Source organism: Chanodichthys erythropterus, chromosome 2 (genome assembly GCF_024489055.1).
Source record: "Chanodichthys erythropterus isolate Z2021 chromosome 2, ASM2448905v1, whole genome shotgun sequence".
Taxonomy (NCBI): domain Eukaryota; kingdom Metazoa; phylum Chordata; class Actinopteri; order Cypriniformes; family Xenocyprididae; genus Chanodichthys; species Chanodichthys erythropterus.
This window is the reverse complement of record NC_090222.1, coordinates 35,099,189-35,115,643: the sequence shown is the minus strand read 5'-3', so window position 1 is coordinate 35,115,643 and position 16,455 is coordinate 35,099,189. Positions and strand designations below refer to the sequence as shown.

The 16,455-nt window shown below is 35.7% G+C and overlaps 1 protein-coding gene across 1 annotated transcript; it reads right to left on the bottom strand.

The window, feature by feature from the left end:
* Positions 1-6,949: 6,949 nt before the first annotated feature.
* Positions 6,950-15,531, bottom strand: LOC137036999 (protein rapunzel-like). The gene is made up of 2 exons (XM_067410792.1): positions 15,453-15,531; positions 6,950-7,668 (listed from the first exon to the last, which is right to left on the bottom strand). Exon 2 carries the CDS (start codon positions 7,613-7,615, stop codon positions 6,950-6,952), a length of 666 nt encoding a protein of 221 aa, XP_067266893.1. The 5' UTR covers positions 7,616-7,668; positions 15,453-15,531.
* Between the last annotated feature and the right edge of the window lie 924 nt (positions 15,532-16,455).

Here is a 16,455-nt window from a genome sequence, read left to right as displayed (position 1 = left end):
CCTGATATACCTCTACTCCAACCCTGGTTATTATTAGATAATGACCACTACCTATTGTTTACTGCCATCACCTGCTTTCAAATGGAGTGGCATTTAATAGACAGAGCCGTAGATCACTGACAAGCCACGCAATATCGCGTTCATTATCGAAGGCGATTCATAATTTGACAACAGATATAAATGTAGTACTTTGTTGTTTTTAGAGAGAACTAGAGCGCAATGATGGTTCATCAAGAGGAATATTGCGCACAATGCGCAACATGGAGCAGCTCCAGTGGATCACAAGAAGCATGCGCAGATATTTTCCACACAAGCAGGGCAGGTATTTCATACACTATGTATTTGAGCTTAACGATCTTTATATTTTATCATGTTATCATTTATCATTTTATCATTATAATGTATCAAAATTATGATATTATATGTTGCCTTCATTCAGGGGAAAATCTTGATAACAGCTGCTCTGTGCTTAAATGTTCTCTTCTCTGAGCGTGTGCTGATGAAGGAGGGTCCATATGCATATATTATGAAATTATACGCGGATGAAAAAAGAACGAAAAAACGGAAATCACATATAGCCTAGGCCTATAGCCTATATGGACAAATCAAGTGGCGGATATACATTTATTTTCTAAAAATATAAAAGTTTGGAAATAAGTCAGATGTGACCTTGTGTCTGAATGCATCAAACATATGGCTGACATGGATGATGACTTAATCCCATGTGAGCCAACAGAGATGATGTTTGCATTTGAATGATTTTCAGCCTTAGTTATAACTACTGTTTGGTACATCAGAAATACATTTATTTTATAAACCTGTTTTATTACATCATATGGTTTTTTGGATTATATTACAGAGAGAGTTGTCCTAAGGGCTGTATTTCAATTAAAGTTTTGAGTCACCTTTTTGTGATGATGTCCCCCAAATAAAAAAACGTTATAGATGATGGGTAAAGAACAATACAAACAAACGGATACACATTTATTTTTATCTGAAAGGATATTTTTGATAAAGGTCAGACTGGCATAGGCACGATTGATTGATTGATTGATTGATTGATTGATTATTACAGTTTAATTTTTTTCCTAAGCAAAATGCCCTTTGTTTTTGTTTTGTTTTGTGTTGTGTAACATAACATTTCTTTCTTTCTTTCTTTCTTTCTTTCTTTCTTTCTTTCTTTCTTTCTTTCTTTTTTCTTTCTTTCTTTCTTTCTTTCTTTCTTTCTTTCTTTCTTTCTTTCTTTCTTTCTTTCTTTCTTTCTTTCTTTCAGAATCATGTGTCCATGTGTCTTTGCAATGGTTTCTGGCTGATGACGTGAGGTGAAGCGGACCAAGACTAAAGATCTGTCTTCTGTGATGTCACATGGGGTAAAGTTAATCTGTTTATGTAATGTTTATGTAGATTACTATTAAATGAAATGGGATATTTTAATACAAAAGGAAAATGAGGAGAACAATCTGAACAGAACGATTCAAAGAGAACTTTTGTTTCATAACCATTGTCGCCGGTACTAGATTAAATTAGTTTAGTTTATTCTAACATTATATTACCATTTACTGATTAGTTCTCAAGGTTCAGCTACCCCCTGCTGGTAGATGTTGTAACTACACCATTGTGTGGGAAAAATCTACTTTTTTTATTTTATTTTATTATTATTAAAAGTGTCTTCTAATTAAATATTTTTTTGTTTTCCCAAACAACATGTTATTTTTATTTTAGTATAGTAGATGTTTTACCTGAGCCCAAGTTTAGGAGGGTTTTTAAAAGACTGAAATAGAAAGCATGTCCTGTTTGCTGCATTTGATGCATAGATACTAATATGTTCAGTACATTTATATATTTACCATTTGAATGACATGCATTTAAAAATGCAAAATAACCAGAATAATTTACAATAACAATGTGCTGAGATAACTCCAAATTCAGAAATCAATGTTAAGTGGTCTCTTAATTTCAGTTCAGTTCAGGCGAGTTTGCTGGCCAATCAAGTACAGTAACACCATGGTCACTGAACCAGCTTTTGGTACCTTTGGCAGTGTGGGCAGGTGCCAAATCCTGCTGGAAAATGAAATCAGAAACTCCATAAAGCTTGTCAGTAGAAGGAAGCATGAAGTGCTCTAAAATGTCCTGGTAGATGGCTGCATTGACTGTGGACTTCAGCCCAAATCATCACTGTGAAACTTTACACTGGACTTCCAGTCTCTGGGACCCTGAATTCCAAATGAAATGCAAAATTTACTTTTATCTGAAAAGAGGACTTTGGACCGCTGAGCAACGGTCCAGTTCTTTTTCTCCTTAGCTCAGGTAAGATGCTTCTGATGTTGTCTTTGGTTCAGAAGTGGCTTGGTACGTTGAATGTGACAGTTGTAGCCCATTTCCTGAAGACGTCTGTGTGTGGTGGCTCTTGATGCACTGACTCCAGCTTCAGTCCACTCCTTTTGAAGCTCTCCTAAGTTCTTAAATTGGCTTCGCCTGACAATCTTCTCAAGCCTGTGGTCATTCCTTTCACTTGTACACCTTTTCCTAACACAATTTTTCTTACAGTCAACTTTCCATGAATATGCTTTGGCACTGCACTCTGTAAACAGCCAGCTCTTTCAACAATGGCATGATCTTCTGGACATCTGTCAATTCAGCAGACTTCCCCTTGACTGCTGTTGGGATTACTGACCTAAACCCTATTTATACCCCGAGAATGGTAATTTCATAGAACTTGAAATTAAATATTCTAATAATTTGAGAGAGTGATTTTTTTATTTTGATGAGCAGTTAGCTGTAATTCTCAAAATGAAAACAAAAAAGTCTGGAAATATTTTACTTTGTGTAATAAATCTAGAATATATTAGTTTTACTTTTTGAATTAAATTACAGAAAGAAAAAAAAAAAAACGTTTTCATGATATTCTAATTAGTAGCACCTGTAAATATACACAAAATATAATGAATTTAAACATCTCTGAGTCAAAACAACTTGGAATATTTCCTTATCTTTATTTAAAAAATGCAACAAAATTTTACAGTGTTACAAGTGCAACAGCATTTCAAACTGAATTACAAGAAAATGTATTTTAATAATGATTATGAAGGTAACATGTTCCAATCTTTGAGACATTCAAAAAGTACATGAAACACAGAATTTATATGGATCCCCGCTGCTGCGGACGAGATGCTGGCCACACACTCACAAGACTCCTCTTCAGCTTCTCTGTGTCGAAGATCTCATTGTCTGCCATTGTGTCTGGAGGAAGATTGTTTTAAGCTCTTATTTTATAGTTCACCTGAACAAGGAAACAGATCACAATCTCAGAGTTAAACATAAATTCTATTTAAAAATGCTTATTAAGAATGAATATTCTGGATTTAGTTCAAGTTAAGCTGAATCAGCATTTTTGGCATAATGTTGATAACTGCAAGAATAATTTTGCTCCTTATTCTTAAAAAAAAAAAAAAAAAAAAAAAAAATAGCCAAAGTGAGGGAATTTAAAGGGAGGTAAATTGTAATTTTGTTGAGGATTTAAAAGCAGAAATGTAACTTTTTTTTAAATTAATATATTTAATTATAACAATAAAAATAACAAAAATAACAATAAAAATTAACATTTTTTATGTTATTTTAAAAGCTTCTACATTCTGTTACAATGTGCATATTAATTGAGCTTTACATTTTTATAATAAAACAAGAGTAATTAATTTGTGACTTGTCAGATTATTTTATTAATGACTACACCTACCCCCAACCCCAACCCTAAACCTAACCTTACAATACTGCAAATACAGTTATTAAATTAAATGTCCAGTGACCGTAGCTGTATACCTTCTAATGTTATAATCGTTAACGAAAACGAACGAAAAAACGAAAACTAGGTGGGAAAAAACATTGTCGTTAACTGAAATAAAATAAAAACGAGGCATTACAAGAAAACGATAACTAACTAAAACTGTAATGTGTGTTTGCCAAAACCAACTAAAATAAAATAAAATTATAGATTAAATGTCCTTAGTTTTCGTCTTTATCAATGTCTTTCATAGAGCAAATAACATTCAGCTGCATTTCCTTTCCCTGCGTGTCCCACATACACGCGCGCGCGCGCACACACACACACACACACACACAGCCCCTCCGTGCACACCGCGTCTCCATGAGAACTTCTGAATATAACTTTGTCAGCGTGGTAATGTCGACCCGAGAAGCGATTGCTACTGTAGCAAGTTAACTAGTCGCAAGTTTGAGGTAAAATGCACTTGGGTTGTCAATGTCAAAACACCATAGGCTAAGCTGTGATTCAAATATTAAATAATGTTATGTCATTTGTTTACTCTTACACTAGGGTGACCAGACGTCCCGTTTTTCCCGGGACAGTCCCGTATTTCAGCTCTATTTTTAGTGTCCCGACTTATTAAGAAAAAAAATGTTTTGTCCCGTATTTCATCTTTCAACTGGGTGATGGAGTTCTGTCACACAAGAACAGCCTAATCAATTCGTCATAGCACAAAGTTACCATTCAATCACAATTCGTTATCGATTAGTGAAGGCGGGATAAGGCGGAATCACGCTGAATAACACAGACCAGAAGCCTCTCTCTCACGCACTCTCTCTCTCTTTCGCGCGATCAGTTCTCCTCGCGCCTGAATGGTCAAATGCACACATAGTTTTTCAAAATGTCCATCGTGTGGAGTATCTCACGTAAATACAGTCGGTTAAGTGGACGTAAACAGGTGGGTAAAAACAGGAAATGTGTCAGTAGCCTATATTACATCCATGGATTCGGTCTTAAAGGGACAGTAGCCTAATTAAATATTTGTCAGTATATTCAAATGTGAAAAAACAAGTTTAATCTCTGTCGTATTTGTTGTATTGTTTGTAACTTGTTTGTAAATTTCTTTTTATATAACAATATATAACAAATATTTATATCTACACTGCCCTCCAAAAGTTTGGAAACGCCCTAGAAAAGTGGGGTTTTGGACAATATTGGCATGAATCCTTTTTAATTTGTGATAATTTTGCACTGGTAAGGGACAATACAAATTATAAAAACACATTTTATTACATAAACAGTTTATACATAGAAAAAAACTTAAATTTTTGAGTCATCAAAATATCCAGCATTAGCAGCTATCTGACCTAAACTGGGTTCTAATTATTTAATTGTATTCTAAACTTAATTGGCAATCAATTGTTGAAGCTATTAAGGTGTGCTGACCCAAAAATCTTTTACAAACCTGGGCCAAGTTTAAACCAGTAAACAGGCATCACAGCTGGCAAAGGGGCATGTCTGACTTTGACATGTATATACTGCCATTATTATGTAATGAAATGAAATGAACACATGAAAATTATTATTGCTGGATAATGTCAAGTTACTGTAATGTATTTGCACCAAAAAATTATAAGGATTCATGCTGATATCGTCCAAAACCAGACTTTTCCAGGGGTGTTTTCAAACTCTTGGAGGGCAGTGTATATATATATATATATATATATATATATATATATATATATATATATATATATATATATATATATATATATATATAGTGAAATAAAATTTCTTATATCATGGTCATATTGCGCACTCGTCCTGTATTCCACCATGAAAAATCTGGTCACCCTATCTTACACTGAATGTTTGCTGCTTCAATCCAAATGTGTTTGCATAGTTCACCCAAAATGAAAATTACTGTGAGAAAAAAAATCAAGTTTACAGAGTTTTAGTGTCACTGAAGGTAAACCTGCGTTGCTCATGGTGGTTAACATTACCTCTCTTAACGTGCTCTTGCTGAATGGCAAGGATTGCACTATGGACTATTGTACCTTTTGTATGTTTTCATTTTTTTTAAAAAAAACTGTATTTTATTTTTTATAACGAACAAGCTGCGATGTCACATTTCCGCTGCTTTGTTGTGTGTGTGTGAGGCGCGGGTGAGATCAAACAGCTGTCTTTGCAGGGGACTTGTCTCATCGTCATGGCAACGGTTCGTAGTCAGGTCAGATTACGTCATAGTTGGTTGCAGTTTGTTGGATGCTCAGACTAACAGTGTAAAATTAGCCCAATTCCGTGGGAAAACCGCAGACTTGGCAACACTGACTGTGACCTCACCAGAAAAAAAACTCAACACCACCATCTAGTGGACTGAAAAAGAAATTGATTTTGCCGAAAAGTTCAATTCTCCTGTGCAATAATTTACATAATATAAGATTGATACTTGGCGTCCGTGTATTGATACAGTATCGCCGCGGAAAATTTCATGATACTATGCTGTATCTTTTTTTTTTCTTTTTTCCCCCTGCCTCTAACACACACACACACACATATATTTACAAACCTTATGTTAGATTTGATTAATTGCAATTAAACGATTTGACTGCACTAAACTACACAACATAGGATTAGAGGGTTTTTTTTGTGCATATTTTCAAGTCTTGTGGCTATACTTTTGCAACATTGAGTACATAAATGACTTATTTAAAATGTATTATTATTATTTTTTTTTTTTTTTACATTAGACTGACCAACCACAGCAATGTGCCTCTGAAACAGTCATAGTCCTGAGTGATCGCATCATGAATCGCATCATGACTGGCAGAAATCACATTTGGTCATATAACATGACAAATACAAAGACAAACTGCCATAATATGAGTGGAAAAATATATCCATTTATTGTGCAAAGAATCACACAACATAAGCAAAAAATTATATAATGACTCGTAATGTGTAACTCACATCAAAGATTCACATCATTGGAAATAGTTTTTTACATTATACTGTAAAAAACAATAACGACCAAAACATGCATAATATTCTTTAAAAATATTTTAGCTGTGATATACTGTATTAAAAGTGCTGCACTACTTTAGTAGAGAAGCAGAGAAAGAATGACCCATTTTATACCCCACAAGATTTATTGAAACTTTCTGATTCAAGATTGCTTATGACACAACTTTATTGGTTCAGAACTTTTTGCATCTCTGCTTGAATCTCATCAAACCTCTTGCCCCATTTATCTTTCAATTGATCTTCGTCATCTTCAGTGATAGCTTTGAAGGCAATCAGCGTCATAAGACCGGTGTAAAACAGGTGGGCCAAGTGAGAGCAGTGGGCCTCCATCACCTTTTTGTCCCCATTACTGTTCTCCAGGTACACTTGTAGGATGGGCCTCCCAAACAGAGAGGTGCCCATCACACCATCATAAAGCACATCTAAGCTCCTGTCGCTTCCTTCGCTCCTGTAGAGCTCCACAAACTTCTCCATGTGGTGTTTTGAGTTATTAGGGTCCTGCTTTACTTTTTCCACCATGGTGTTGAAGTTTTTGTACATATAGTTGATGGTCATCTCATATTTGCCATAATTCTCTTTGATCTCATTCATGCGGATCTGTTGGAGCACCTTCTTGTTCTTCTCTGAGATGGCTTCCAGCTTTTCGTGGATTTGCTTGAAGTCCTTGTGCATCTCATGGTCCTCCTCATCCTCAAGGCCTTTCCCGATGACCCCGACCACCGCAGTCACAATCCCAAAGAGAGGATTTATGGAAGAGGCGAAGGAGGAGACGTTCTCCACACAGAACAGTACTTTGACCACAGTCTCTTCGATCTGCTGTTTTCCTGCCATTGATGGGTCTGAATCTTGGACTTTGGCTCTCAGTCTTTCAATCTTGTCTGAATCTGAAATGAAAGGGAAACATGTTTTTAATAAAAACAGTACAGTATAAAAATGTCAATACTTCTGCAACATTGAAGTTTGAAACTGGCATGCTTCCTTTGGGTTTAATTGTAAATATAAATACTAAGGGCCAGATTTACAACACAAACCCTCTTGCTATAAAATACTGTCAGGATTACCAAAGACTTGGCATGAACAATTATTTTTGCAGCTGGCCTTATTGCATATAGCCTACACTTGTAAGAGTTTGCCTTTTTAGATGCAATATTTATGGTAGGAGAGTATTTAAATTAATAATGCAATGTTTACTAAGGGTTGAAGCGAGTCGATTTACTGGTTTTGCAGCATTATTTAACACTCAAAGCATGTCTTGAGCCATTTTGCGCCTTTGCTGTTACATCACACGTACCAAATTATCATCAGCTCTGCTTGTTTGTATTGAATTTGCTACGTGAATTTGCGCTGCTCTTGATAGCCAGCCATTGTTGGTGAATTATGTCACACAGGTGGTGGAGTAATAGCCTCTTTAGATGAATCCGTATTAATGCAAGATTTTTTTTCTTATAAATCGTGTTTTTAGTTATAATTTTCATTTTTCTCAGTTATTTAGCTTTATTTCCAGATTCACAGGCTCGTTTTTAAATACCAGAGCACACATGTGCACTCTTCAAAAATGGTGCTTAAAATCTCTGGACAAACTAAAATATATAAACTACATTTGTATTTATTCAAAATAAAAGATATACATTGTAGGCCTACTTAATGTTAGCTTGCTTATTTTGTTCAAGATAATGATTTATTAATGATTTATGTCATAAAAACAAGAAACTATGCACATTTCTCTATTTTGAACCTGAACTTGCAGTGTCAAAATAGAAAGATGCTTTGTGGAATTTTCTTCTCTGTTTGAGTAAATTTATACTGATAACAGCACACCTACATATCCATCTCTGTTAAAGAATGCCATTATTACGTGAAAGTTTCTCATTATTATGAGAAACTCATAATGTGTAAGGTCTAAAGTTAAACCCATTCAGTGTAAGGTCTTATGATGTTACAGTGTTCAAATAAAAGTGTACATTTACTGGAATAAACACCAGCTTGTGTGAAATGGTGCCCCCAAGTGGTGCGATATTTTGGTGTTGCGCTTCCAGACGCCTGTCCAGTGTTAATTGTACATACGGGAACTTAAAGTAATTGAGACAATGCAGTCCGCATTTGACAATTTGCCCTGTTTGGAAAAAATGGCGGCTCTTTTGGTGGAATCGTGCGATTGAAAGCAAAACACAAAGGTAAGATTTAGAATCGTCACTTTTAACATTTTGTTTTAATACAACTTCAACTACATATATTTAATTGATATGCAGAGTTCATTTTAATAAGTTCTGTTTCCGTGAAACGGAACGTAAACTAGCTTTAGTGAGTCACATTAATAGCCTGGCAGGCTGTATATTGTAACTATATTTTTAGTGAAATCTGAAATTTCAAAACATTAGAACTGCGTTATTTATTGTATACATATGGCTTTATTTTTTGATTGGTTTAATTACGTTTTATAGGAACTTTGGGCGCGAAGATCTACACTGGCTCGGTGCTTATTTTACATACGGGACATTTCAGTCGTCTGTTGGTCATTTGAAAGAAAGGAGAACCGTGCTTGATCAAGCAAAAATGCCAGTATGGGTCCACTGTGGGTAATTGTGGGTTTTCTGTGGGACAGTGGGGGCATGGGCGAACCCTTTGGGGCCCCATGTGGGTTTTCTATGGGCAAACCCACAGTGGGCTTGCCCACAGAAAACCTACACGGGCCCCCAGTGGGTTAGCCCCTTTGCAGTTTTGCCCATTTGGGCCCCCATGAGTGATATCATGGATCATGTCAGTTATTATTGCTCCATCTGCCATTTTTCACTGTTGTTCTTGCTTGCTTACCTTGTCTGTGCACAGATCCAGACGTTAATACTGCCTTTCCTTGTTTAATGCGTCGAATGGGCTGGCATTATGCAAATATTGGGGTCATACATATTAATGATCCCGACTGTTGCGTAACAGTCGGTGTTACGTTGAGATCCGAGTGTTTTCCGGAAGTCTTTTAAACAAATGAGATTTATATAAGAAGGAGGAAACAATGGAGTTTGAGACTCACTGTATGTCTTTTCCATGTACTGAACTCTTGTTATTCAACTATGCCGAGGTAAATTCAAATTCTGATTCTAGGGCACCTTTCTCTTGAATGTATAGGCTACATTTCATCAGCATGTTTATCCATACAGAGCAATATTTAACTGAAATATTAATTCTTGTTTCTTTTTGTCCTTTTCATTGTGTGTAATCAGATAATTGGTTCTGCTCTGTAAGTATTCGACTCACTGTCTGACACATTCTCAGTTTTTGTATTGTTGATTGCACCAAATAACTGTACTTTCATAAACATTTTGCTTGTTATCTGTTAATCTTTTGGGTATCACTGCATCTGACATTACAGTGGTGCCATGTGTCACATTCTCAGATGTCATTGTACATATTCATGAATAAAAGATTTAAACTGGCTTCATACCATTGAAATGTTGTTTGTCCTCTCTCTTTTCAGTATTCTTTGCCATCTAGTACTGATTTCTGACTACAGTTTTTCAGGATGACCAGGAACACCAGGACGGTTTGAGCTACACTCTGCCGGACGTTGGTCCTCCATGACCAGGACTGGAGACCACTGTCGTAAGTGATCGATCTAGCAGTCATTCTGGATCTCTGAATTGTCATGTTCAGAACATATCGCAGGGGATATCAGCTCTGGGTCTCGAGGACCACTGTCCTGCAGACTTTAGCACCAACCCTGGTCCAACACACCTGAACAAGCCAATCAAGCTCTTTTGGTTTACTGACTAGAAAGTCACATGAGCTGAGAACTCCTGACATGCTGATTAGTCAATAATCACTGATGAAAAATGAATACAGTACATTTTAATTTGTATAGATTTATTCAATATTTCTTTCTCTCTTTTTCTCCTTTGTGATTTTGTTAAACACAGCTAAATAAACCTAAGGAGAGCCGCTCAGACACAGGTCACTGCATCTTTTGCTGTGTAAGTACATTTTTGACTGTCAGACACATTCTCAGTATTTGCATTTATTTTAATAAAAATTACATATTCGTGCTGAAAGTTAAAGTCATCAAAGATTTCTTACATTAAAGGTATAGTTCTTCATGTTGTTCCAAACTTGTATTACTTACTTTTTTCTGTGGAATGCAAAAGAAGATATTTTGAAGAATGTTTCATCTGTTTTGTCCATACAATGTAAACTGCATTGGATCCCATTGACTTTTTATTGTATTGACAAAAACATGGTCAGTTTTCAAAATATCATCTTTCACAGAAGAAATCAAGCAGGTTTGGAATGACACAAGGTTGAGTAGCAAACAATTTTTTTCTTTACATTGTGTTGACAATTTTAGTAAATTGTTCTCATGCTCTCAGTTCATCATGCCCTCAGTTTGTTCACTCTCTGTATCTTTCTCTCTCAACAACAAATTATTCTTGGGTTTCTCCAGTCAAAGAGCATTTAGATGTTCTCAAAAGATTGTTCCCTGGGTTGGAAATGTCCTAACCCTTGGGAAAACACAAACGTAATGTATACAAAACTCATGTTTTGTTTTTTGTTTTTAAATTAATGTTTCAATTGTTGTGTTTTTCTCACTTTAGATAAAAAAGCGCACAAAAAGCGGCCCAGCCACAGCTTCCGAAGTGGAAACTCCTGTTAAATCATGGCTCCATAATGCAAGAGACCGGGATGGTGGAAGGAGTGGAAGGAGCTAGCAGAAGAACCAGAAAACTGGAGATCAGGCAAAGATCTACTGGTACCCGAGGGGATTGATCACTCATCTCCATCCACAAATGAATGATTTCTGAATGATCATGTGACACTGACAACTGGATGCAGGCTGCCGAATATTAAGATTTAATATCACAGGAAAGAATGATACTTTTAAACATGAAACTAAACTGCCAGTAGGTGACGGCAGGTAACTGTCTTAATGAGTAAGTTATTGAGTCATTAATTCAAACAATTAAATGAAATCAGTGTCACATTTTCAATTGTGATGGTATTCAGCACTCTTGGTCATGTTAGTTCACCCAAAAATGAAAATGTGTCATTACTTACTCTCCCTCATGTCGTTCCACACACGTAAGACCTTCGTTCATCTTCAGAACACAAATTAAGATATTTTTGATAAAATCCAATGACTCGTGAGGCCTGCATTGAGAGCAAGTTAATTTAGACCTTCAAATGCCCAGAAAGGTAGCTGTTACTAAAAATGTTTAAAACAGTTCATGTGATTACAATGGTTCAACCTTAATGTTATGAAGCGAAGAGAATACTTGTGCGCCAAAAAAACAATATAACGACTTTATACAACAATATCTAGCACTCGTCACTGAACTAAACACTGCTTCATGAAGCTTCAAAGCGTTATGAATCTTTTGTTTCGAATCAGTCGTTCAGACAGAGCGCATATCAAACTGCCAAAGTCACTTGTACCATTGAAATCTTGAAACATTTATGATGCAATGAAGCCTTGTTTACTGAAATCACATGACTACAGCAGTTTGAGATCATATGATACATGCTTGTTATTTAGTCTTTTTGGTGCACAAAACGTATTCTTGTCACTTCATAACATTAAGGCTGAACCATTGTAGTCACATGAACTGTTTTAAATATGTTTTTAGTAACAGTTACCTTTCTGGGCATTTGAAAGTCTAAGTTGCTCTTAGTGCAGGCCTCATGAACCATTGGATTTTATCAAAAATATCTTAACTTGTGTTCCGAAGATAAACAAAGGTCTTACGGGTGTGGGACGACATGAGGGTGATTAATTAATGATAGAATTTTAATTTTGGGGTGAACTAACCCTAAAACTGAGTTTCTTTGAGTGAGCTGGGCACATTTGTTGCGATTTTTCCTTGAGAGGCTGTGCGAGTCTCAACAGCGCAACCTTGTTACCGTCAGTACATTATATACAGCTATGGAAAAAATTAAGAGACCACTCCAAGTTCAGAAATCAATGTTAAGTGGTCTCTTAATTTTTTCCATAGCTGTATATTATTTTTCACTATCAGTCGCCATTTACACTAAATGAATCCAGAACAATTTGAATGAATCCAGAACAGAAGAACTTCTTTCAAAAGCATTTTAAAAATATTACTGAACTTTTGAATAATTATTTATTTATTTATTTTTTACATGAATGTGAATAAATGAAATGATTTGAAACATATGACTTCTAATTTATTCTTTCAACAAGTGAATTTGTTTTGTGTGTGTTGTGGCAAATGCAAAGTAGAACCAAACTAATCTTGTTGTTTGTTAAAGCCAAAGGTATGTTCTTACACATCTGTGCACAGTATGCCCACTCTTTTCCCAGTGTACCCACAGTATACCCACACTTTGCCCACAGTGCTTAGTATAGGCCAGCCCATAGTCAGCCCACACTTCGGGCTGTCCCACTGGGTCCCCACCTGGGTCCCATAATGCGGGACCCACACGTACCCCGCATTTCTCGCCGGTATCTGGGCCCACAGTGGGCTGCCCTCAATGGCCCCACTTCTGGCCCCAATAGGGGCCCACTCTGCATAGTGTGGGCCAGCCCACAGTCAGCCCACACTTTGGGCTGTCCCACTGGGGCCCCACACTGGCCCCATAGTGTGGGGCCCACATGTGCCCCGCATTTCACGCCGGTATCTGGGCCCACAGTGGGCTGCCCGCAATGGCCCTGCACGGGCCCCAAAGAAGCATGTTTGTTGGGGCGCAAGCACACAGTTCTGGTCTTTTCTCTATTCAGTACAAGATAAAACCACAGGTAAGACTTACAATTCTGATTATGTTTGTTTTAATCTATTAAATGATGGACAATCTATTTTAGAAAGGAGTTTCATCAATATTGTGTATTTTTGTCACCGCCATTTTAAAAACGTGAAATATTTCTAACGTTGCAAATTCTCCTCCCAAAAAATAATGTAGAACATTCGTTTATTTGAATATATGTGGTGGGTGTGTAAAAGTATACTTGTCAAAAGGTTATTATAGAGGACACCTCTGAAGCAGCCTATTTGAATGTTAAAGCTGTTTAAAACATTCTGCATTTTTGTATCTTATTTTGTACATTTTGTAATTGTTAGTGAAAACTGACGATTTCATATATGGCCGTAGGCTGTTTTTTATTCAAATAATTTCAGTTTGTGTAGAAACTTTGGCGTGAAGATCTATACCGATTCGGTGCTTATTTTACATACGGGACATCATGTTGTTGGCCATTTGAAACACCGCGCTTGAAACACAGTTATGGTATTTTCTCAAATCAGTTCTCAAGATGTTTTTGCTGACATAATTGAGCAAAAGCCTGACACTCTTTGGATGGTAATTATGTATATGTATATATGTATGTGTATGTATATATGCTTTTGTTCTAATTTTCTACTTGATTTTAAGACTCTCCTGCACACACAAGCTATCCATCTTCAAATGAGACCTATACACCGTCACTTCATTCAGTTGCATCATCATCAGACACACAGCCATCAGACAGCGATGGTCCGTTCTTCCCACCTAAAAGAGCTCGTTCTGATGACCATTTGCAAGAAGCTAAGGAGGTATGTGCTTTTGCTATATACGTGTCACTTGCCCATGAACTTGTGGGGTTGCAGGCTCGTCGCAATCCTACTAAAATGTCAATGTTGTTTTCTTAGATGATTTAACAATTTTTCTTTTTGTTTGTTTTTAAGCTTGTGAAGAATGTTTTAGAAAAAAAAGCCTGCTGGGGAGAAGATATGCCAGGAATATAAAACAACTGGGAAAATCACAGATTCCTCAAGACGGATTCTTGTGAACGCATTAGTTTGAGACATGATTGATAAATATGGGTAGGTAAAGTATGTTGTTCCCTTTCCTCTGTTTAAATATTTTGACAATACAGTGTGTGAATAACCATTCAAACTACTCAGTTAAGCACACTTAATTACCAAATGTAACAATGTAGCTTTATTTTTGTTTACTTAGGAGTATTCCACCTAAGGAGATCAGAGTTAAATATGCAGTTGGGATTGTGGCTCTGTTTCCCTCAAGGATCCTTATCCCAGAAAAGGCTATGTGAGTTCTCTATTTTACTGTTCATCTGTTCTTTCCTTATTTCCAAGGTTTCTTGGCACGAAAGGACTGTAAGTGATTCACACCAAATATGAACATATTGAATTACATTTTATATATATATATATTATATATATATCAGTATAGTCCAAAAGTTTGGAACCACTAAGATTTTTAATGTTTTTAAAAGAAGTTTCGTCTGCTCACCAAGGCTACATTTATTTAATTAAAAATACAGTAAAAACAGTAATATTGTGAAATATTATTACAATTTAAATGAACTGTTTTCTATTTGAATATATTTCACAAAGTAATTTATTCCTGTGATGGCAAAGCTTAATTTTCAGCATCATTACTCCAGTCTTCAGTGTCACATGATCCTTCAGAAATCATTCTAATATGCTGATCTGCTGCTCAAGAAACATTTAATGTGTACAATTGTACAAAATATTTGTGTACAATATTTTTTTCAGGATTATTTGTTGAATAGAAAGTTCAAAAGAACAGTGCTTCTAAATCTAATCTTTTGTAACATTATAAATGTCTTTACTGCCACTTTTGATTGATTTAATGCATCCTTGCTGAATAAAAGTATTAATTTCTTTAATTTCTTTTCAAAAAAATAAAAATAAAAATTCTTACTGACCTCAAACTTTTGAACGGTAGTGTATAATGCTACAGAAGCTTTGTATTTCAGAGAAATGCTGTTCTTTTGAACTTTCTATTCATCAAGGAACCCTGAGAAAAAAAAAAACTGTTTTCAACATTGAAAATAATAATAAATGGTTATTTAGCAGCAAATCATAATATTAGAATGATTTCTGAAGGACCATGTGACACTGAAGCCTGGAATAATGATGCTGAAAATTCAGCTTTGCATCACAGGAATAAATTACTTTGTCAAATATATTTAAATAGTACACAGTTTTTTTAAATTGTAATAATATTTCACAATATTACTGTTTTTTACTGTATTTTTAATTAAATAAATCTAGCCTTGGTGAGCAGATGAAGCTTCTTTTAAAAACATTAAAAATCTTAGTGGTTCCAAACTTTTGGACTGTACAGTATATAATTCAAAATGGTGAACAATGGTGAATTTTAGAAATGTTCTTACCCCGTCAGTGTAAAAAATAACCTTTTGAATTGGTGTATAATACACTCTTGCAGAGAGTAACACACAGTGTACACTCGAGTATATTGTACACTTTTGGTGTAAAAAAAAATGTACACTGTCGAGGGGTATATATTCAACACTTTTGAAAGTGTTACTTAAAAACCAGGCTGGTGGGACCTATATATACACCAGAGAAGTGTAAAATGTACACTTGTGGAGTTAAATGAACACTGGGCAATTTGCTGTGCATTACTCTGTTTGAAATCCATTGTTCACCACTTTGTGTTTCTGCTTCTTCATACACAAACATACAAATGAATGTTACAAATGAAGACTATCCCGTCTCATATACGCTACTGATAATTTATCAATAATGTTATTTATTTAGCCTAATATATATTACACCTTTGCAGAATGTGCCATGGTTGCGGAGTTATCGCATTTGACCAGCTGATGTCGCTAGCGTGCCACGCCCTTCTGCTCCGCTGCTTTGCGCATGCGTAGATGTTTCTCATTATTACGGTAAAGTTTC

Excerpts from the sequence above, each read along its gene's own strand:
- LOC137036999 (XM_067410792.1), bottom strand. The coding sequence starts at position 7,615 with ATGGCAGGAAAACAGCAGATCGAAGAGACTGTGGTCAAAGTACTGTTC.